We start from the raw sequence: 24,307 nt of genomic DNA, 5'->3' as shown, positions 1-24,307 counted from the left end.
CCTTTCAAATATTTGAATGTCTGTTCCATATAATGGAGGAAAGACCTCTGAACTTCATAGAAAATGTTCCTGCACTGTTCAGAAAACCTCCACTTAATTTTTACCAACACCAAACTATCCATTCAAAAATAGAACTTCATAACTCTGAAAAACTTTGTGTGTGATACTTATCTGAACTCAGTCCACTCAATTTTGCAAATACCTTGATGCTGACGCTAACAGTGCTTCGTGTGATGCTTCATCAGGAACACATTATTTTCAAACCTCTCTTAAGATGTTCCATTGCAGGAACATTTTTTATGACATTCTGAAGACTTTTCTCCACTGTTAAAACAAAAAAGTATTGGGTTAGCATCCCTTTTTGGATGAGATTGAGAACAATATTGATGGATTATTTTTTTTTGTGGGAATGACATTACTGGAATTCATAGGCATTGTGTGTTTTTGATGTGGAAATAACATGCATTGTTTGTGATTATCACAAACATTTGGCCACAAATGGTGCATTTCACCACAAATGGTGCGTTTCTCAGATTCTAATGAGGTAAGTCGCATGTAAATCAGCTGATTGGCAGTGGCGTACCAAGGGGGGGGCGGTGGGGGCAGTCTGCCCCGGGTGCACGCCGCTGGGGGGGGTGCCGCGGCGCGCGCCTGTCAGCTGAGTTCGCTGACTTCACTAACTTCGCTGCAGCTCCCTCTGCCCCGGCCGGAACAGGAAGTAACCTGTTCCGGGGCAGAGGGAGCTGCAGCGAAGTTAGCGAAGTCAGCGAACTCAGCTGACAGGCGTGCACCGCGGGCCCCCCCCCCCCCCAGCGGCATGAACCCGGGGGGGGGTGTCATTTCGCTGGGGGAGGCCGCGCTGCACCCAGGGGGGGGGCGCATCGGCGATCCGCTCCGGGTGTCATGCCGGCTAGGATCGCCACTGCTGGTTGGCATGCACTTAAATTCTTACAGTGTGTGCTGATGCTCTCAGGATATAAATGAATGGTTAAAGAACCAGGAAATCCAATACCCCCCTCCCCATTTTTTTAAAAGGCATTTCTCATGTGAATGCAAAAACAGGCTTTCATAATATATGTGTATAATCCTGACGTGATTGGAGAGGAATTAGCATTTCTATCATCTAGACACATGCATAAGTGTACCCAGATTTGTGAAAGTGCCAGCAGGGCAATAACTGTGTAACTCACAATGGGGTCTACACAGGGGCAGCACATGAGAGGGGCTCCCTGTAAACTACTTGCCAGATCTACGGCCAATTCTTTAATGGCATCTGGGCACCTAACTAGAGGCTTCCTTTTGTAGTACTTACCCATAGCGGTCAATTTTCAAAGAGATTTCGTAAGGACCATAATACAGAGTCTACATTTGATGTGTTATTGTTGGATCTTAGCGCACCATTTACATAAGTGCATAAGTACTGCCATACTGGGAAAGACCAAAGGTCCATCAAACCCAGTATCCTATTTCCAACAGTGGCCAATCCAGGTCACAAATACCTGCCAAGAGCCCCAAAAACTACAAAACATTTTATACTGCTTATCCCAGAAACAGTGGATTTTCCCCAAGTCCATTTAATAATAGTCTATGGACTTTTCCTTTAGGAAGCCGTCCAAACCTTTTTAAAACTCCGCTAAGCTAACTGCCTTTACCACATGATTTAGTCATTACTGGAGCTCATGATCTGGTTCGGGGGGTAACGGTGCGAGGGCCGCTTGATAACAGCGATCATAATATGATCAGTTTTGATATTGGCATTGAAGTAAGTGAACTTAGAAAATCAAATACGCTAGCGTTTAACTTTAGAAAAAGTGATTACAACAAAATGAGAAAAACGGTGAAAAAAAGACTGAAAGGTGCAGCTCGCAAGGTAAAAAACTTGCATCAGGCGTGGATGCTGTTTAAAAACACCATCCTGGAGGTCAGGTGTTCAGCGCTGCGTGCGTCTTGTAGCGCTATACAAATGCTAATAATAATAATAATACAGGACAAATACATTCCGCGTATTAGAAAAAGGGGAAAAAAGACCAAACGTCAGCCAGCGTGGCTAAACAGTAAGGTAAAGGAAGTCATTAGAACCAAAAAACAATCATTCAGAAACTGGAGAAGAGAACCGACTGAAGGTAACAAGATAAAACTTAAGGAATGCCAAGCCAAATGCAAAGCAAAGATAAGGAGGGCAAAAAAGGAGTTTGAGAAAAAGTTAGCGTTAGAAGCGAAAATACATAGTAAAAATTTCTTTTAGATACATTAAAAGCAGGAGGCCGGCTAAAGAATCGGTTGGGCCGCTGGACGAAAATGGTGTTAAAGAAGCGATCAGGGAAGACAGAGCCATAGCGGAGAAATTAAATGAATTCTTTGCTTCGGTCTTCACCGAGGAGGATTTGGGAGGGACACCGGTGCCGGAAAGCGTATTTGAAGTGGGCGAGTCGGAGAAACTAAACGAATTCTCTGTAAACTTGGAGGATGTAATGGGGCAGTTCTGCAAACTGAAGAGTAGTAAATCACCAGGACCTGATGGTATTCATCCCAGAGTATTAAAAGAACTGAACTTGTAGAGCTACTGTTAATAATGTGCAATCTATCCCTAAAATCGAGTGTGGTACCGGAAGGCCAATGTTACGCCAATTTTTAACCCACTACGTAATAACCTTTGTCAGAATTGAAATTATGTATTACTCCTGTGACTTATGATTATGATCTCTTATTGAAATAATCCCTGACTTGAACATGTATGCTGATGCTTATTACTGTTAACTTGTTAAGCTGGCTAATTGCTTTATTTTAGCCATTTGTTATCATTTATAAAACACAAGAAAAATATTGGAACTAAAAAAAAAAAGGTTCCAGAGGAGATCCGGGAAATTATAGACTGGTGAGTCTGACGTCGGTACCGGGCAAAATGGTAGATGCTATTCAGTGGCGTACCAAGGGGGGGGGGGGGGCGGTGGGGGTGGTCCGCCCCGGGTGCACGCCGCTGGGGGGAGCCGCGGCACGAGCCTGCTGCGAGAGTTTGCTAACTTCTCTCGTTCGCTGCAGCTCCCTCTGTCCCGGAACAGGTTACTTCCTGTTCCAGGGCAGAGGGAGCTGCAGCGAACGAGCAAAGTTAGTAAACTTGCAGCAGGCGCGCGCTTCAGCACCCCCCCCCAGCAGCATGCACCCGGGGGGGGGGGGCTGCCCCGGGTGTCCGCCCCCCTAGGAACGCCACTGATGCTATTATCAAGAATATAATTACAGAGCACATACAAAAACATGGGCTGTTGAGACAAAGTCAGCACGGATTTAGTGAAGGGAAGTCTTGCCTCACTAATCTACTGCATTTTTTTGAGTGGGTGAACAAACATGTGGACAATGGGGAGCCGGTGGATATTGTGTATCTGGATTTTCAAAAGGCGTTTGACAAAGTGCCTCATGAAAGACTCCTGAGGAAACTGGAGAGTCATGGGATCAGAGGTAGGGTATTACTATGGATTAAGAGCTGGTTGAAAGATAGGAAGCAAAGAGTAGAGTAGGGTTGAATGCTCAGTATTCTCAGTGGAGAAGGGTAGTTAGTGGGGTCCCACAGGAGTCTATGTTGGGATCGCTGCTTTTTAACATATTTATAAACGACCTAGAGATGGGAGTAACTAGTGAGGTAATTAAATTCGCAGATGACACAAAATTATTCAGGGTTGTCAAGTCGCAGGAGGAGTGTGAAAGATTACAGGAGGACCTCGCGAGACTGGGGGATTGGACGTGCAAGTGGCAGATGAAGTTCAATGTTGACAAGTGCAAAGTGATGCATGTGGGGAAGAGGAACCCGAATTACAGCTATGTCATGCAAGGTTCCACGTTAGGAGTTACGGACCTAGAAAGGGATCTGGGAGTCATTGTGGATAAGACGTTAAAAACTTCTGCTCAGTGTGCTGCGGCGGCTAAGAAAGCACACAGAATGTTGAGTATTATTAGGGAAAGTGATGGAAAACAAACACGAGGATGTTATAATGCCTTTGTATTGCTCCATGGTGCGACCGCACCTCGAGTATTGTGTCCAATTCTGGTTGCCGCATCTCAAAAAAATATAAAGGAATTAGAGAAGGTGCAGAGAAGGACGACGAAAATGATAAAGGGAATGGAACGACTTCCGTATGAAGAAAGGCTGAGAAGGTTAGGGCTCTTCAGCTTGGAGAAAAGGCGGCTGAGGGGTGATATGAGCGGAGTAGAGCGGACAGATGTGAAGCGTTTGTTTACACTTTCAAACAACAACAAAACCAGGGGACACAAGATGAAGCTAGAATATGGTAGATTTAAAGCAAATAGGAGAAAGTTTTTCTTTACTGAGCGTGTAGTTAGACTCTGGAACTCATTGCCGGAAAATGTAGTAACAGCAGCTGGCCTTACGGAATTTAAAGGGGGTTTGGACAGATTCCTGAGGGAAAAGTCCATTGAACATTATTAATTTTTTTTTTTTGGGGGGAGGGGGGGGGGGTTGCCGGGTTCTTGAAGCCTGGATTGGCCGCTGTCAGAGACAGGATGCTGGGCTTGATGGACCCTTGGTCTTTTCCCAGGATGGCGGTGCTTATGTACTTTCTCTGGCAACGAATTCCAGAGTTTAATTACACGTTGATGAAGAAAACTTTTCTCTGATTCGTTTTAAAATTACTACATTGTAGCTTCATTGCATGCCCCCTAGTCCTAGTATTTTTGGAAAGTGTAAACAGAAGCTTCACTTCTACCCATTCAACTCCACTCATTATTTTATAGACCTCTATTTTATATTTCCCCTCAGCCACCTTTTCTCCAGGCTGAAGAGCCCAAGCCACTTTAGCCTTTCCTCACAGGGAAGTTGTCCCCTTTTTTAAACCCTGCAAAGCTAACTGATTTTTACCATAATCTCTGACAGCAAATTCCAGAGTTTAATCACACTTTGTGAAGAACTATTTTCTCTGATTATTTTCAATTTACTATTTAGTAGCTTCATTGTGTGCCCCCTAATGCTTGTATTTTTTAAGGTAAAAAAGGAATTCATGTCTACCCATTCCACTCGACTCAGTATTTTATAGACCTATAGACTTAGGGAATAGAAATCCATGGGAGACGTATGTGTTAGGCAGTGAGAGTCTGATAGGTACCGACGGGGAGAGGGATCTTGGGGTGATAGTATCTGAGGATCTGAAGGTGACGAAACAGTGTGACAAGGCGGTGGCCATAAGTAGAAGGTTGCTAGGCTGTATAGAGAGGGGAGTGACCAGCAGAAGAAAAGAGGTTTTAATGCCCCTGTATAAGTCATTGGTGAGGCCCCACCTGGAGTATTGTGTTCAATTTTGGAGGCCGTATCTTGCTAAGGATGTAAAAAGAATTGAAGCGGTGCAAAGAAAAGCTACGAGAATGGTATGGGATTTGCGTTACAAGACGTATGAGGAGAGACTTGCTGACATGAACATGTATACCCTGGAGGAAAGGAGAAACAGGGGTGATATGATACAGACGTTCAAATATCTGAAAGGTATTAATCCGCAAACGAACCTTTTCCGGAGATGGGAAGGTGGTAGAACTAGAGGGCATGATATGAGATTGAAGGGGGGGCAGACTCAAGAAAAATGTCAGGAAGTATTTTTTCACGGAGAGAGTGGTGGGTGCTTGGAATGCTCTCCCGCGGGAGGTGGTGGAGAGGAAAACGGTAATGGAATTCAAACATGCATGGGATAAACATAAAGGAATTCTGTTTCGAGGGAATGGATCCTCAGAAGCTTAGCCGAGATTGGGTGGTGGGAGGCGGGGATAGTGCTGGGCAGACTTATACGGTCTGTGCCAGAGCTGGTGGTTGGGAGGCAGGGATAGTGCTGGGCAGACTTATACGGTCTGTGCCCTGAAAATGACAGATACAAATCAAGGTAAGGTATACACAAAAAGTAGCACGTATGAATTTATCTTGTTGGGCAGACTAGATGGACCGAGCAAGTCTTTTTTCTGCCGTCATCTACTATGTTACTATGTTATGTATATATCTTCCCTCAGCCATCTCTTCTCCAAACTGAAGAGCCCTAGCCTCTTTAGCCTTTTCTCATAGGGAAGTCATCCCATCCCCTTTATCATTTTTGTTGCCTTTCTCTGTATCTTTTCTAATTTCGCTATATCATTTTTGAGATGCAATGACCAGAATTGCACATACTGTAGTATTCAATGTGAAGGAAATTATAATATTATCATTTTGTTTTCCATTCCTTTCCAATTAATTCCTCACATTCTATTTGCTTACTTAGCTGCCACGGCACACAAAGCAGATGGTTTCAACGTAACATCAATGATGACACCTAGGTCCCTTTCCTGGTCAGTGACTCCTAATCTCCATAATTCTTTTCCCCTTAGTTTTAAAACTTGAACTTTGTACCACAGCATTAACAAATACCCTCTAGCAGGCACTGCAGGACCTAGTTTAAACCAGAGGATGTACCATCCTCTCGCACCGAGGATTTGTCTCCAAGAATTTCTGCCTTGGCGGGAAGGGTTAGGACAGCTGTTGTAGTTGGTGATTTGATCATTAGGCATATAGATAGCTGGGTGGCTGGTGGACACGAGGATCGCATGGTGACTTGCCTGCCTGGTGCAAAGGTGGCGAACCTCACGCGTCACCTAGATAGGATTTTAAACAGTGCTGGGGAGGAGCTGGCTGTCTTGGTACATGTGGCTACCAACAACATAGGAAAATGTGAGAGGTAGGTTCTGGAAGCCAAATATAGGCTTAGGTGGAAAGCTCAAATCCAGAACCTCTAGGGTAGCATTTTCAGAAGTGCTCCCCGTGCAGGGCCCAAGAGACAGGCAGTGTTCCGGAGTCTCAATGCGTGGATTTTATTTATTTATTGCACTTGTATCCCACATTTTCCCACCTATTTGCAGGCACAAAGACCTGTTATGGCATCACCATTTCAGGGTACAGAAATACAATTGGAGTTACAAATATATTAAGAGTAACAAGGCTAACAAGTCGATCTAATCAAGCAACTGTGGAAAGAAGGCAGTTATAGTAAGGGCGGAGTGGTGAAGTGTTGTGGTTAGTTATGGATTTTCGTGGTAGGCTTTTTTTTTTTGTTACATTTGTACCCCACGCTTTCCCACTCATGGCAGGCTCAATGAGGCTTACATGGGGAAATGGAGGGTTAAGTGACTTGCCCAGAGTCACAAGGAGCTGCCTGTGCCTGAAGTGGGAATTCAACTCAGTTCCTCAGTTCCCCAGGACCAAAGTCCACCACCCTAACCACTAGGCCACTCCTCCACAGGCTTTGGTGAAGAGATAGGTTTTCAGCGATTTACGGGAAATTATAGACCGGTGAGTCTGACGTCGGTGCTGGGGAAAATGGTAGAGACAATTATCAAAAACAAAATTAAAGAGCACATCCGAGGACATGGATTACTGAGACCAAGTCAGCACGGCTTTTGTATGGGGAAATCTTGCCTGACCAATTTACTTCAATTCTTTGAAGGAGTAAACAAACATGTGGACAAAGGGGAACCGGTTGATATTGTGTATCTGGATTTCCAAAAGGGGTTTGACAAGGTACCTCATGAAAGGCTCCAGAGGAAATTGGAGGGTCATGGGATAGGAGGAAATGTCCTATTGTGGATTAAAAACTGGTTGAAGGAAAGGAAACAGAGAGTGGGGTTAAATGGGCAGTATTCACAATGGAGAAGGGTAGTTAGTGGGGCTCCTCAGGGGTCTGTGCTAGGACCGTTGCTTTTTAATATATTTATAAATGATTTAGAGATGGGAGTAACAAGCGAGGTAATTAAATTTGCTGATGACACAAAGTTATTCAAAGTTGTTAAATCGTGACAGGATTGTGAAAAATTACAAGAGGACCTTACGAGACTGGGAGACTGGGCGGCTAAATGGCAGATGACGTTTAATGTGAGCAAGTGCAAGATGATGCATGTGGGAAAAAAGAACCCGAATTATAGCTATGTCATGCAAGGTTCCACGTTAGGAGTTACGGACCAAGAAAGGGATCTGGGTGTCGTCGTCGATAATACACTGAGACCTTCTGCTCAGTGTGCTGCTGTGGCTAGGAAAGCGAATAGAATGTTGGGTATTATTAGGAAAGGTATGGAAAACAGGTGTGAGGATGTTATAATGCCGTTGTATCGCTCCATGGTGCGACCGCACCTTGAGTATTGTGTTCAATTCTGGTCGCCGCATCTCAAGAAAGATATAGTAGAATTGGAAAAGGTGCAGAGAAGGGCGACTAAAATGATAGCGGGGATGGGACGACTTCCCTATGAAGAAAGATTAAGGAGGCTAGGGCTATTCAGCTTGGAGAAGAGACGGCTGAGGGGAGACATGATAGAGGTATATAAAATAATGAGTGGAGTGGAACAGGTGGATGTGAAGCGTCTGTTCACGCTTTCCAAAAATACTAGGACTAGGGGGCATGCGCTGAAACTACAGTGTAGTAAATTTAAAACAAATCAGAGAAAATTTTTCTTCACCCAACGTATATTTAAACTCTGGAATTCGTTGCCGGAGAAAGTGGTGAAGGCGGTTAACTTAGCAGACTTTAAAAAGGGGTTGGACGGTTTCCTAAAGGACAAGTCCATAAACCGCTACTAAATGGACTTGGGAAAAATCCACAATTCCAGGAATAACATGAATAGAATGTTTATACGTTTGGGAAGCTTGCCAGGTGCCCTTGGCCTGGATTGGCCGCTGTCGTGGACAGGATGCTGGGCTCGATGGACCCTTGGTCTTTTCCCAGTATGGCATTACTTATGTACTTATTATATGTTAAGTAGGGCTTGAATCAAATAGACTAAAAAATCTGCAGGATATTTATTTATTTATTGCATTTGTATCCCACATTTTCCCACCTATTTGCAGGCTTAATGTGGCTTACATTATTATGTTAACATTGTCATACCAGGATATCAGATACAGTAGAATTGTGCATAGTTTAAGTAAGGGAGGATAGAAGAAGGAAGGGAGTGATTAGGGTAGTTATAGAGGGTGGGCTTTCATAACTGATTTGGTTGGTGAGATATATTAGTGAGGCTGCCGGTTATCGGATCTCATTGTAGGCTTTGTTAAAGAAGTATGTCTTCAGAGATTTGTGAAAGATAGTTATTTCTTTGATTGTTTTCAAGTCTGTAGGTAGTGCATTCCATAACTGCGTGCTCATGTAGGAGAAGGTAGTGGCATGCATCAGCTTGTATTTTACTCCTTTACAGCTGGGGAAATGCAGGTTGAGGAATTTGCGGGATGATCTTGTGGCGTTTCTAGAGGTAGGTCTACAGGTTGAGCATGTAGATTGGGGCGTCTACATGAATGATTTTGTGATGTGAAGATGAGGCTTCTGCTCCCACTCTCCAGCAGGCCTCACTGGCCTGTGGCCTCTGAACAGTCCTCCAAACAGTCTCTTCCTAGCATCCTGAGCAATCCAACCTCAAGCTCCTGGGCCCCTTTCTCACTCAGGGTGAGCTGGCTCTCAGTATGCAAATTGTATGCAGATTAGCATGTTATCCTTTCACGCTCAGGGTGACCTGGTTCTCCAGAGGCAAAATTAAACAGGTCTTACCAACAGCATATTCAGGCAATTCTTTATTCCAGCCCCTGGGCACAGTTCTTCTAGCTTAAATACTTTATACATTTGCATATCTTCACACTGAGCCTCCCCACACAGATTCCTGGGCTCAGCATTAACCTCAATTCTTTGGGGACTTCTAACCCCAGGCTTTGCAGTCTGCTTCTCAGTACTGGGACACACAGCCCTACTTCTTCTTTGGACACCCAGTCCTTTCTTTGAACACACAGTTCCTCTAAGTACTGAGGCTACACAGTCCAACACTAATGCTTTAGGGACTTCTTACCCCAGCCTGTTTTTCTTCCTTGAACACACAGTCCACCACAAGTCCATAGGGTTTAGCCAGTTCTTTCCAGGGGGATTCTCTTTCTTCAGCTACCAGCTCTCTTCTCTTCCTTTCACAACTCAGGTGGGGTATAAAGTGGTTAATAGCTAAACAGGACCCAGCCCATAACCTCCTACACCTGTGGACCTCCCAGGGCTCTCCCTGGTCCTAGCGACCTCCACCTATTCTCCTAGCGCCCTCTAGTGGCCTACCCCGGACATTTTTAGGGGAACAGCACCATCTAGTGGCCTGCCCCGGCTAGGACAGCCTCTTATTTATCACAGTGTACAATCGTGCAGATCGTGAACGCAATTCGTTCCTTAAGTGGGAGCCAGTGAAGTTTCTCTCTTAAGGGTTTTGCACTTTCGTATTTAGTTTTTCCAAATATGAGTCTTGCGGCAGTATTCTGGGCAGTTTGGAGTTTTTTGATAGTCTGTTCTTTACAACCAGCGTACAGTGCGTTACAGTAGTCTAGATGACTTATTACCATTGACTGTACCAGGGTGCGGAAGATATGTCTCGGGAAGAACGGTTTTACTCTTTTGAGTTTCCAAATGGAGTAGAACATCTTTTTCGTCGTGTTTTTCACGTGGGTAACAAGAGTGAGGTTTCAATCAATGGTGACTCCAAGAATTTTCAAGTTTTGTGAAACAGGAAGAGAACAATATGGTGTGATTATGGTGGAGAAATTTTTTGTGTTGTGTTATGAGGTGAGTACAAGGCATTGTGTTTTTTCTGCATTGAGTTTTAGTTGGAATGCATCTGCCCATCTGTGCATTTTGTGGAGGCTTTGGTTGATTTCGTTGGTGATTTCATTTAGATCATGTTTGATACAAACACTCATCTTGGAATCCCTATGGATTGAAATTCCATGTGTAAAGGGGAAAAAGATAGTGATAGGAGTGTACTACCATCTATCTGGCCAGGATGAACAGACAGATGTAGAAATGTTATCTGAAATTAGGGAGACTAACAAACTGGGGAACACAGTAATAATGGGTGATTTCAATTACCCTGATATTAATTGGGTAAATAAAACATCAGGTAAAATTCCTTGACAAAATCAAGGACTGCTTTATAGAGCAGCTGGTACAGGAGCCAACAGGAGGAGGAAAAATTCTAGACCTAGTCCTTAGTGGAGCACATGATCTGGTGCGGGAGGTAATGGTGCTGGGGGCCCCTTGATAACAGTGATCATAATATATGATCGGATTTGATATTAGCTTTGAAGTAAGTATACATAGGAAATAAAATATGTTAGCGTTTAACTTTAAAAAAGGAGACTATGATAAAATAAGAAGAACGTGGAAAAAAAAACTTAGAGTTGCGGCTGCGAGGATCAAAAATTGACATCAGGTGTGGATGCTGTTCAAAACCACCATCCTGGAAGCCCAGGACAAATATATTCTGCGTATTAAAAAAGGAGGACTGAAGACCAAATGACAGCCGGCATGGTTAAAAAGTGAGGTGAAGGAAGCTATTAGAGCTAAAAAAAAAAATCCTTCAGAAAATGGAAGAAGGAACTGACTGAAAATAATAAGAAACAGCATAAAGAACGTCAAGTCAAATGCAAAGCGCTGATAAGGAAGCCTAAGAGGGACTTCGAAAAAAAAGATTGTATTGGAGGCAAAAACACATAGTAAAATTTTTTTTTAGGTATATTAAAAGCAGGAAGCCTGCAAAAGAATTGGATGACCGAGGAGTAAAAGGGGCGATCAGAGAAGACAAAGCCGTAGCGGAGAGATTAAATGAATTCTTTGCTTCGGTCTTCACCGAGGAAGATTTGATATCAGTTCTGGAGTAAGTATACACAGGATAGCCAATACATTAGCATTTAACTTTTTAAAAGATGATTATGATAAAATGAGAAGAACGGTGAAAAAAATCTTAGAGGAGCAGCTGCAAAGGTCAAAAATTTACATTAGTTGTGGATGCTGTTCAAAAATACCATCCTGGAATCCCAGGTCATATTATATATTTGAGCCTGCAAATAGGTGGGAAAACATGGGATACAAATGCAACAAATAATAATAATATTCTATGTATTAAAAAAAGGAGGAAGGAAGGCCAAACAACTGTTGCTGGACCTGTGGTCCAAGTAGATCTGCTCTCAAGGGTCACCAGTCTTTCCATTTACCTGAGGTGCCTTTATGGGTTCTGCTGTGGCCCTGAATACTAGTTCTTAGAAGAGCTCTGTGACCAACAGTTCCCAGGGTTCCAACACAGAGATTGACCTTTTCTCTGCCAGTCTTCAGGTGAAGCCCATAGGGTATTTTTCCCTTCTGTGACCCAGAATACCAGCTCTTAACACAGCTCTGTGACCTGAAGTACTAGGGTTTCCCCAATAGAGAGTAACCCAGTGGCGTAGCAGGGGGGGCTGCCACCTGGGGCGGGGCGGTTCGCCGTTGCACCCCCCCCAGGTGCAGCACGATGACACCCCCTTCCCCCCCCCCCGGACCAGCTCCCACACCCTACCTTTAAAAAGAATATCGGGAGGCGAGGCGCAGCACCTCGCGCCTGCCCTGCACGTAAAAGAAATGTGGACCGTCGGGCCTTCTCTCGCTCTGTCTGTCCCGCCCTCCGCTGACGCAACTTCCTATTTCCGTAAGGGCGGGACAGATAGAGTGAGGGAAGACCCAACGGTCCACATTTCTTTTACGTGCAGGGCAGGTGTGAGGCGCTGCGCCTCGCCTCCTGATATTCTTTTTAAAGGTAGGGTGTAGGAGCTGGTCGGGGGGGGGGGGGTGTCGATTCGCTGAGGGGGGGAGCTGGCAGGGAGCACCCCCCCCCTGAGCTGACACCCAGGGCGGACCGCCCCTCCCTCCCCCCCTTGCTACGCCACTGGAGCAAACTCCTGGCTCAGCCAAAAGTCCAAGCACAGAATCTCTACGTATCAGAGACCTGAAGAACCAGACCACATCTCCCAGTCAAAGGTCACTGTCAGTACTTTCCTCTTTTATTATGGTTAGGAGTCACCGACCAGTAAAGGGATCTAGGTGTCATCGCTGATGATACGTATAAACCATCTGCTGAGTGTGCTGCTGGGGCTAAGAAAGCAAATAGAATATTAGGTATTATTAGGAAAGGAATGGAAAACACAAATGAGGATGTTATAATGTTTTTGTATCGCTCCACAGTGCGACTGCACCTCGAATATAATGTTCAATTCTGGTCACTGCATCTCAAAAAAGAAATAGCCTGGAATGGCAATGCCATAACAGATCTCTGTAAGCCACATTGAGCCTGCAAATAGGTGGGAAAATGTGGGATACAAATGCAATAAATAAATAAATAAATATAGTGAAATTAGAAAAGGTACAGAGAAGGGCAACGAAAATGATAAAGGGGATGAGACGACTTCCCTATGAGGAAAGGCTGAAGTGGCTAGGGCTCTTCAGCTTGAAGAAAAGACAGCTGAGGGGAGAGGTCTATAAAATAATGAGTGGAGTGGAACAGGTAGACGTGAAGCGTCTGTTTACTCTTTCCAAAAATACTAGGACTAGGGGGCATGCAAAGTAGTAAATTTAAAACGAATCGGAGAAAATATTTCTTCACTCAACGTGTAATTAAGCTCTGGAATTCATTGTCAGAGAATGTAGTAAAAGCATTTAACTTAGTGGAGTTTTAAAAAGTTTTGGATAGCTTCCTAAAAGAAAACGTAAGTTGTTATTAAAATGAACTTGGGGAAAATCCACTGCTTATTTCTAGATAAGCAGCATAAAATGTATTGTACTGTTTTGGGATCTTGCCAGGTACTTGTGACCTGGATTGTGTTGGAAACAGGATGCTGGGCTTGATGGACCTTTGGTCTGTCCCAGTGTGGCAATACTTATGTACTTAAATGTTTGTCTTTTCCAATGTGCAATGGGAACGATATAGAGCATGGAGAGCACAAAGTGGAATAGATTTAGATGCCCCTAAGTTGATTGTTCCACGACTGTGAATGTTCTACATGTGAGCATGTCCTCATCGACCTTCAACACTGCTGTGGGCTTAGACATTAGAGGAGGGGGGAGGAGGGAAGGGGGGGCTTAGTTGTAAACTGTTCAGTGTTGATTATCCACTCAATATGTAATATTGGCTGAAGTAACTATTGTTTAGAGGAAAAAAACATTTCAATAAAAATATTTGGAAAAAGAAATGTTTGTCTTTTCTTCAGTGAATAATTAAGATAAGGTGCCCCCACCTCCTTCTTAGCTCAGCCATGGAACATTTCATCATATTGCTACTTTTCTACTACCGGGTGGCTGCCAGGCAAAACCCCTCTTATTATCTCAGCATAATACTTGAACAAAGATCTTCTCTTTCCTCAATTTCTCATCAAACCCTCCCTTTAAAGGGGGGAGGGGGTCATTCTCCCCCTTCTTACCTTCTTGTTAAGGCAGGCTGCCTCGGTCTTCCCAGTGATGCCTCCCGCCCTCTTCTGATGCAACTTCCTGTTCCGCGTGGGCGGGAGGCATCACTGGGAAGACCGAGGCAGCCTGCCTTAATTGCTTTGGTGTTGCTACTCTCAGCGATCAAGACAAATTAGCAGCACCATCGGACCACAGAGAGGAGAGTGAGAATCAGAGCCGCTGGGAGTTGGGGCTGTGAGGTTGGGGTGAAAGGAAAGGGGAGAAATGCTGGATTTGTGGAGGGAGGGAGGGAGAGGTGCTAGATCTAAGAGGATAGATACAGTGGTGGGGGGGGGGAGGGAGAGACAGAGAGAGGATTGACGAAGTGGAAGAAAGTGGGAGATATAGAGAGCAATACTGGACCATGGGTGGGGGAAAGAGGAAGGCATTCAGGCCCCAGAGTAGGAGTGCAGGAGGACGGAAAGACAGAGAAGAGTGGAAGGACAGGGAGAGCGAGAAGAGATACAAGGCATGGAGAAAGCACAGGGAAAGGGACACACAGGGGCAATGCTGGACACAATGAGGTAGGGTAGGGTGGGGAGGGACAAACAGGATGAAATGCAGGAAAGAGCAAGACAGAGGGAAGATGCTGAATGTAATGGAAGGACAGAGACACTGAGAGGGCAGATGGAACATAGGGACAGGGACACACAGAATGGAAATGCTGGACGGGACCAGTAGGGACACAGAGGGAAGATCAATGGTGGACAAGGCAGAACAAATGTCAAACGGACAGGGGATACTGCAAAAACAGGAAAAACAGAAAATAGACACTGGACCAGCGTGACTACAAAAATAAAATGCTCCGACAACAAGGTAGAAAGAAGAATTTTATTCTGAATTTATTAATTGAAATATCAGCTTTTGGAAATGTGCATCTGTGATATGTTGCATGTAAGTTTCAATTTTTCTAGTATTGCTGCATGCCGAGTCTGACTTCTTGAGGTAACTTTCCAGTTTTGCCTTCATATCTGTTGTGTCATGTGTTTTTCATTTGTGATCAAGGTGCAGTATTCTGCTAGCATGTAGTATTTTGAGCTCTTTTTGGGTTTTTTTTGTTTCACTAGGTTGCGCACTGGTGTTTTAGAGCCCAGTGTAATTTCAGTGCTGCCTTTCCACACATAAGGTTGTAGCTCGTCGTGTCCTTGGAATTAGTTCTGTTATGGTTTGGTAAGGTTATGAATGTGTTTTTGCACAAGTTTGTGTATAGTGTTTTGCAGTGGAGAGATTGTGTGTTGGCCTTACTGAGGTGGCACCAAAACATCAGAAAGGGTGTAGAGCCTAAATCATGACACACTAGCTCTTGAAGGATCTATATATGGTTGTTAATAAAAGGAGCTCATTGTGAACACTATCCACCCTAAAAGGGTGTTTTGTGGCTCTACATGAGAATTGTGATATTATGATCCCTTGTTTCATATTGTTGACGGTCTGCATTTTCCGTATGGGTGGTATATTGGTGTATTAGGGTCTGCCTAGTGTTATGGTACAGTAAGGTTCTGAGTGTGTTTTTGCACAAATTTGTGCATAGTGTTTTACAGTTGAGCGATTGTGGTTAGTATATGCTTTGAGCAACCACTTTATTCTTTGACATATGATATATATCTAATATCTAAATTTAATAAAAGGTATTGTGACTTTTATTTTTTTTTCTGTGTGTTGTCAATTGTGGATATAAGCTCCGCCCCTGGCTCCACCCCCAAACACGCCCCCTTTAGCCTCCCCAAGCAGTTGGGCCACCGACCGCATATGGTTGTGCCTGTTGAATGTCCTGTAAAGTCAGTCTGGGCAGGTTAGTAGAAATCAAAGGCACAACATTGCAGTAGGCAGGAGGTTAACATACAGATAGGTAAGAGAGTAAGAGGAGTTAGAAAATAAGGTGACTAATTTAAAGAAAGGTGCACATGAACTCAGAGAGAATTTTAAATATTATCCCAGCTACAGTAGGAATAAGGGAGCTCTTGCTGTGAACCTGTATCTGAGGATAATCTGTATACTGGGCTGATATAATTTCTTATTCTTAAAAGTAAATAAGAGATCATAGAGGTCTGCGATATAACAGAAAAACCAGTTTGTGTGTCCAGAGACTATATACAGATTATACACAAGGCCTGCTTTGTGTACTTGGGAAGAGCATTTTGGAGGAGAAATGTAATTTTATAGCCACTATCACCAACTTTTTTTGTGTACTTGCCCCTGGGTCACCCTCAGCTACACTGCATTAAGGGACCAGCGTTACCTATGTTAATTAATTTCTGAAAATTAAAATAAGGCTAAATATGCACACATTGTTTAACAGATGATCTTCTAGCTGCACTGTTTTTGGGGTTGCATTTTGGACAAGATTGAAAAATAATGTTTCTTCAGGCTATGTAGGTAATTTGCTAAAGAACATTTACCTGCAGAAAAATCAGTTTCAAATGTTCCTGGATGTTTTGTATTCATTGCAAGTTTGAAAGTGAAAATAAGCGTACACTTGATATTTGAAACTTGGTTCAAAGTCCACAGATAAAAAATGCCCATGGACTTTCTCTCAGTGTGGACAGTTGAAAATTGCTTCCTAAGGCTAGAGGTCATTCACTGCTTTTACAAACTTGTCTTCCCTGTTTTTACTATCACACTTTTGTCATGTTCTTCATTTTTCCTGTTTTCACTATCTTTATTTATTTTTATTTATTTGTTTATTACATTTGTATCCCACATTTTCCCACCTTTTGCAGGCTCAGTGTGGCTTACATAATACCGTTAGGCGGTCGCCAATTCTGGTATGAACAAAATACGGAGTGAAGTTGTAGTAGGGTAGAGTTCATGTGTGACAAAAACATTTGGGGATCATAAAGAGGAGGTAGAGTTTAGTTATATCCAGTATGGTTTTAGCTTCGTTGTGTTGCAGAGTTCAGGCATTTAGGTTGGATCTTTAGGGTATGTCTTTTTGAACAGGTTGGTTTTTAGTGCTTTCCTGAAGTTTAAGTGGTCATAAGTTGTTTTCACAGTGCTTGGTAGTGTGTTCCATAGTTGCGAGCTTATATAGGAGAAGCTGGATGCATAGGTTGTTTTATATTTGAGACCTTTGCAACTCGGGTAGTGGAGAGTTAGCTAAGTTCGTGATGATCTTGTTGTGTTTCTGGTTGGTAGGTCTATGAGGTCTGTCATGTATCCCGGTGCTTCACTGTAGATGATTTTGTGTACCAAGGTGCAGATTTTGAACGCAATACGTTCTTTGATTGGGAGCCAATGCAATTTTTCTCGTAGGGGTTTGGCGCTGTCGAATCTCGTTTTGCCACTCCCACTTAGCCATCCCACTTAAGGAACGCATCATGTTCAAAATATGCTCACTAGTTCACAAAATTATCCATGGAGATGCACCAGCTTACATGTCAGACCTGATAGACCTACCACCTAGGAATGCCAAAAGATCATTCCGCACATTCCTTGATCTGCACTTCCCCAGCTGCAAAGGAATGAAATACAAACTAATCCATGCGTCAAACTTTACCTACCTGAGCACACAGTTATGGAACGCACTGCCGCGCAGCTTGAAATCGATCTACGAAAGAACGAACTTCCGCATATTACTGAAGACCCATCTCTTTAATAAAGCGTACCACAAAGATCAACCAATGTGAACATGTACAACTCACCCATCTATATTCAGAACTGTTTCTTAATATCTGCTTGTATACTATTACTTTGTATTATCATCATCATGCTGACCAAGATCTGCTATACTAAATGTTTATTTACTAACATTCTTCCACTACTCATGATGTACTGTAAGCCACTTTGAGCCTGCAAAGAGGTGGGATAAGGTGGGATACAAATGCAACAAATAATAATAATAATAATAATCTCTCTCCTCTTCAATCCGTTCAAAATTCTGCTGCACGACTAATATTCCGCCAGGGTCGTTATGCTCATATTTGCCCTCTCCTCAAGTCACTTCACTGGCTTCCTATCCATTTCCGCATACAGTTCAAACTCCTCTTATTGACCTATAAGTGCATTCACTCTGCAGCTCCTCAGTACCTCGCCACTCTCATCTCTCCCTACATTCCTCCCCGGGAACTCCGTTCACTGGGTAAATCTCTCTTATCTGCACCCTTCTCCTCCACTGCTAACTTCAGACTCCGTTCCTTTTATCTTGCTGCACCATATGCCTGGAATAGACTTCCTGAGCCGGTACGTCAAGCTCCATCTCTGACCGTCTTCAAATCTAAGCTAAAAGCCCACCTTTTTGATGCTGCTTTTAACTCCTAACCCTTGTTCACTTGTTCAGAACCCTTATTTTATCATCCTCACTTTAACATTCCCTTATCTCTTGTTTGTCCTGTTTGTCTGTCCTAATTAGATTGTAAGCTCTGACGAGCAGGGACTGTCTCTTCATGTTCAAGTGTACAGCGCTGCGTACGTCTAGTAGCGCTATAGAAATGATAAGTAGTAGTAGTAGTAGTAGTAGTTTGCCAAATATGAGCCTGGCTGCTGTGTTTTGAGCAGTGTGGAGTTTCTTTATGATTTGTTCTTTGCATCCCGCATAGATTCCGTTACAATAGTCTAGATGGCTTAATACCATGGATTGTACCAAGTTACGGAATATTTCCCTCGAGGAAAAAAGGTTTCACACGTTCGAGTTTCCACATTGAGTGGAACATTTTCTTTGTTGTAGATTTTGCTTGGTTCTCTAACGTGAGGTTGTTGTCGATTGTAACTCCAAGAATTTTCAGGCTTTCTGAGATGGAGAGGGTGTAGTCAGGGGTGTTTATGTTGGTGGGCTTGTTCATGTTGTATTGGGATGAGAGAATGAGACAATGTGTTTTTTTCTGAATTAAGTTTGAGTTGAAATGCATTCGCCCATGAGTTCATGATGTTCAAAACTAAGTTTGATTTCATTGGTGATTTCTGTTATGTCGTGTTTGTAAGGGATGTATAGTGTGCCGTCGTCTGCATAGATGAAAGGGTTGAGGCCTAGATTGGATAGGGACTTGGCTAGTGGGGTCATCATTAGGTTGAGAAGAGTCGGTGATAGTGGTGATCCTTGAGGTACTCCACATTCTGCTTTCCATGGTGATGATATGTTCGAATTTGATTATCACATCCCTTCTTTATTTTGTTCTCATCTCTACCAAGAGAATATTTACTTTTTATAATTATTTGAACACTCTCTCTCTCTCTTTTTATTGCTAGGCCAGATTCAACTGTTCAGTATTGCTTTATCCTCATCATTTCAGGGTAAAAGGTCCTCTTAGATAATGAAAAGGAACTTCTAGAACATTAGCTCTGAAATGGATAGGAGTTCTAGCCTTTCATTATAATCAGTCAAACCTCCCACTCCCTGATATGTGCACCATTATCATCAGTTGTGTATTTTTTTCTCTACAGACAGCTAGATGAAGCAAGCAGATCTGTGTTTAAAGAGAATGTCCGTCTCAGTGAAGCTCTCACTTATCACATGAATGAGGCAGAAGAGTTGAAAAAAGCTAAGGACAAGCTGAAGGAGGAGAGAAATTTGTTGCATCTGCAAAGGGTAAAACTTTCTCTTGGCATCTGTTTCCCTCTCACTGCTTTTCATTCTCTGTCTGGACAGAGCAGATTTTAGGAAATCAATCAGTCTAGGCCTTAAGTTTTTAGTGATGCAATTTGATATGTCAAGTTCCTTTGACCTTGTTGATTATGAGTTGTTCTTAGGCCTGTTGAACCAATTGGGAAGGTTCACCAATGGTTCTGTGGTTTCCTAAACTCTAGATCATATCAGGTGAAGTTCTCAGGTTCTCTCTCACCATCCTGGTCTCCTGACTGCAGGGTGCCATTGTTGAAACATAATTAAATGATCTATAAGCCCCCTAATTAAGTCCATTGGTTTTCTTATATTTTGCTCTTGTGATGGCTTATACTGTGCCAAAACTGGAAATAGAGTGAGACAATAGTAGAATTCAGTAACATCCAAAACATATTTTTATGTTTTAATCATCTTTATTAAAAGCAAAACGTGTTGGTTGATAAGCTTCCTATAGTGCAAGAAAAACCAGTGAACCATCCAACATGGCACAATATAAACTTTTACAGAGAACATACCCCAAGAACCCCTCCCTTCCCATACTCCCTCCCTCCTTATAAGCCCATCTGTTTCCACCTGCCAAAATAACACAACAGATGCACAGATGAGTAGGACCCAAAGCAATACAAAACAAGTAAAGTCATAAACAACACAGTTTATATGAAATTGTTTAACCACCCTTAAGTTTTGCCTTTGGGTTTAACAAGCAATATCATGTGCATTTAAGGTCTGTACAGTGGCGTAGCAAAGGCGGCTGACACCTGGGGCGGGTCGCCGCTGCGCACCCCCCCCCGGGTGCAGCACGGCGCACCCCCCCCTCGGCGCGCATTCTTACCACTGGCGCTCCGCCCCAAGTGCACGTTGTCACTGGGAGCTGCGTCGGCTCTGCTGGTTCCTTGCTCTCTCTGCCCCAGAACAGGAAGTAACCTGTTCCGGGGCAGAGAGAGCAGTGAACCAGCAGAGCCGACACCCCCCCAGCGGCGTGCACCCGGGGCAGACCGCCCCACCGCCCCCCCCCCTTCATACGCCACTGGGTCTGTATAAATGAATTTAAACAATCTATGTTTAAGGCATATGCCCTAAATATGTAATACTTGGTAGCAATAATGAAACAGGGATGGAATATTCACATAGCAGGCAGCCACCAGATTTATTTTCCACTGAAAATAATTAACTTTGTATGAACTTGGTGGCTAATACTGTGCTGCTTGTTATTTTGTATTTTGGTGGTGTATTGTTTGCCTGCATAATAAAATTGGACTTGCAAATATTTTTCTGCCACAGCTTTAATTAACAAAAGCACATGATTTCCTACTGGATCATATTCATACATGCGACCTGACAAAACTGGGAAGATATTTCTGTTTGAGAAGCTTTTAACACAGACTGCACTATTTCAAAACAAGAAACTCGAGAAAGGGAAACTGCTGGGCTAGCTGGATTGGAGATATAGCATCTAAAAAAAATTTCACACCATACAAATTTCAATAACATCTGTTGAGGGATAGATAAGGCCACCTTTACTATTCTGTGTTATCAAGGAACAAAGTTCGCTGCCACTATTCATCACTCAAAGCATTTATGCAGGGTTCACAATGTAGAGGTGTTTGCAACTTAAAAACAACAAATCCAGCAATACGTACAACATTATTTTTCTGAGGACATGGGCAGATGGTCAGGTCTTGGGATATAGCTGTAATGATGCTCTGGTTATTACACTTTCAACAGGATCACTGAGACTGTTCATAGGGGTGAAATCATAGCCTATACGGCCCATAAGAGGAAACTGAGGGGCCCTTTTACTAAGCTGCGTACCAATTCAGAACTACCGCCTGGCTACCGCATGGTCCAGGCGGTAATTTCATTTTTTACGTGCATTCACTACACGCACAGGAAAATATATTTTATTTTCCAGCATGTGGTGCTAACTGGGCGGTAATTGGCATTAGACGCACGCTGATGATTACTGCCCAGTTAACGTGTGAGACCTTACCGCTAAGTGAATGGGTGGTGGTAAGGTCTCAGGCCCAAAATGGATGCGCGCCAATTTTCATTTTGACGCACGTTCATTTTCGACGCCCCCCCCCCCCCAAAAGGCCTTTTTTGCAGGTGCGCGCAACCAATACACGCCTCTATACCAGCATAGCACAGGCCACTTTTCGGCACACCTTTTTTATTTATTTGTTGAATTTGTATGCCACATTTTCCCACCTTTTTGCAGGCTCAATGTGGTTACATTATGCGATCGCCATTTCTGGAAAGAGAAATACAAAGTTGTATTACATTTAAAGTTCATAAATGTCAGAATAAATTATAAAGTAAATTAGATAAATAGTACATATCAGGCGTGAGAAATAAGGGGGTAATGCATTAAATTGATTGAAGCAAACAGGTATAGAGAGTTCGATTTTGTCTGGTTCTGATAGAGTTTTGATGTCAGGTCATTTATGAAGGATCATTATGGTATGTCTTTTTGAACAGGTTAGTCTTTAGTAATAGGACCCCTGAGAGACAAAGATATTTTACATCTTGAGAAATAGGTGATTCATGATAGGATCACCTTTGGCTGCCAGAAATCAGATGCTACCAACACGGCCATTTGATCTTCTCAGGCTGCATTAAATACATTGTTGCGAGCTGTTAAATCACTAATGTGGGGTTCCTCAGGGGTCTGTGCTAGGACTGCTGCTTTTTAATATATTTATAAATGACTTAGAGATGGGAGTAACTAGCGAGGTAATTAAATTTGCTGATGACACAAAGTTATTCAACGTCGTTAACTAACGACAGGCTTGTGAAAAATTACAGAAGGACCTTACGAGACTGGGAGACTGGGCGGCTAGATGGCAGATGACGTTTAATGTGAACAAGTGCAAGGTGATGCATGTGGGAAAAAAGAACCCGAATTATAGCTACGTCATGCAAGGTTCCACGTTAGGAGTTACGGACCAAGAAAGGGATCTGGGTATCGTCGTCGATAATACACTGAAACCTTCTGCTCAGTGTGCTGCTGCGGCTAGGAAAGCGAATAGAATGTTGGGTATTATTAGGAAAGGTATGGAAAACAGGTGTGAGGATGTTATAATGGCGTTGTATCGCTTCATGGTGCGACCGCACCTTGAGTATTGTGTTCAATTCTGGTCGCCGCATTTCAAGAAAGATATAGTAGAATTGGAAAAGGTGCAGTGAAGGGCAACTAAAATGATAGCGGGGATGGGACAACTTCCCTATGAAGAAAGACTAAGGAGGCTAGGGCTTTTCAGCTTGGAGAAGAGACGGCTGAGGGGAGACATGATAGAGGTATATAAAATAATGAGTGGAGTGGAACAGGTGGATGTGAAGCGTCTGTTTACGCTTTCCAAAAATACTAGGACTAGGGGGCATGCGATGAAACTACAGTGTAGTAAATTTAAAACAAATCGGAGAAAATATTTCTTCACCCAACGCATAATTAAACTCTGGAATTCATTGCCAGAGAACGTGGTGAAGGCGGTTAGCTTAGCAGAGTTTAAAATGGGGTTAGATGGTTTCCTAAAGGACAAGTCCATAAACCACTACTAAATGGACTTGGGAAAAATCCACAATTCCAGGAATAACATGTATAGAATGTTTGTACGTTTGGGAAGCTTGCCAGGTGCCCTTGGCCTGGATTGGCTGCTGTCGTGGACAGGATGATGGCTCGATGGACCCTTGGTCTTTTCCCAGTGTGGCATTACTTATGTACTTATGTAACGTATTATAAATATCAACTCTTTGTACATGGTAGTAAATGTGGTAAGTTGTCATTTAATTAAAAGTAGAAGGGGTCCTACAAGAATTTTGCAGCTGACTGATGGTACGGGTACATAAGTACGTAAGTAATGCCACACTGGAAAAAGACCAAGGGTCCATCGAGCCCAGCATCCTGTCCATGACAGCGGCCAATCCAGGCCTTACCACCTCAGATTCTGAGTTAAATCATATTTTTAAATAGTTTTATGAGGCTCTGTATGCTTCGACAGCTGATGATACCCTGGATGGTTCACGCTATCTTGATAACCTTAATTTATAGAGAGTTTCTCCTGCACAGCTGGCGCTACTGAATGCTTCTTTTATGGAAGGGGAGTTGGTTCTAGCCCTCCGAGAGTGTGCTCTTAAAGCACTTGGCCTGGATGGGTTCAGGGCTAAGTTTTATAAAATATTATAAGAGCAGATCGGGCCCTCACTTTTAAACATTTTTAACTGGTGGTGTAGAATGAGTAGAAGTAAATCAATTTTTTACTCGTTCCAAAAGTACAAAGACTAAGGGACACTCAAGGAAGTTACATGGAAATACTTTTAAAACAGGAAGAAATATTTTTTCACTCAACGAATAGTTAAGCTCTGTATCTCTTTGCTGGAGGATGTGGTAACAGCGGTTAGCGTATCTGGGTTTTAAAAAGGCTTGGACAAGTTCCTGGAGGAAAAGTCCATAGTTTGCTATTGAGACAGACATGGGAGGCAACTG

At 43.2% G+C, this 24,307-nt stretch overlaps 1 protein-coding gene across 1 annotated transcript in view; it reads left to right on the top strand.

Annotated features, from left to right (window-relative positions):
* Window positions 1-24,307, top strand: part of BBOF1 (basal body orientation factor 1) — a 181,350-nt gene that overhangs the window by 83,518 nt on the left and 73,525 nt on the right. Inside the window, exon 7 of the mRNA XM_030214596.1 lies at window positions 19,647-19,791. Within this exon, the coding sequence (XP_030070456.1) occupies window positions 19,647-19,791 (145 nt within the window). The remainder of the gene's footprint in view (window positions 1-19,646; window positions 19,792-24,307) is intronic.

The sequence above is a fragment of the Microcaecilia unicolor genome, chromosome 9 (genome assembly GCF_901765095.1).
Source record: "Microcaecilia unicolor chromosome 9, aMicUni1.1, whole genome shotgun sequence".
NCBI lineage: Eukaryota > Metazoa > Chordata > Amphibia > Gymnophiona > Siphonopidae > Microcaecilia > Microcaecilia unicolor.
This window is presented reverse-complemented; position numbering and strand designations above follow the sequence as displayed.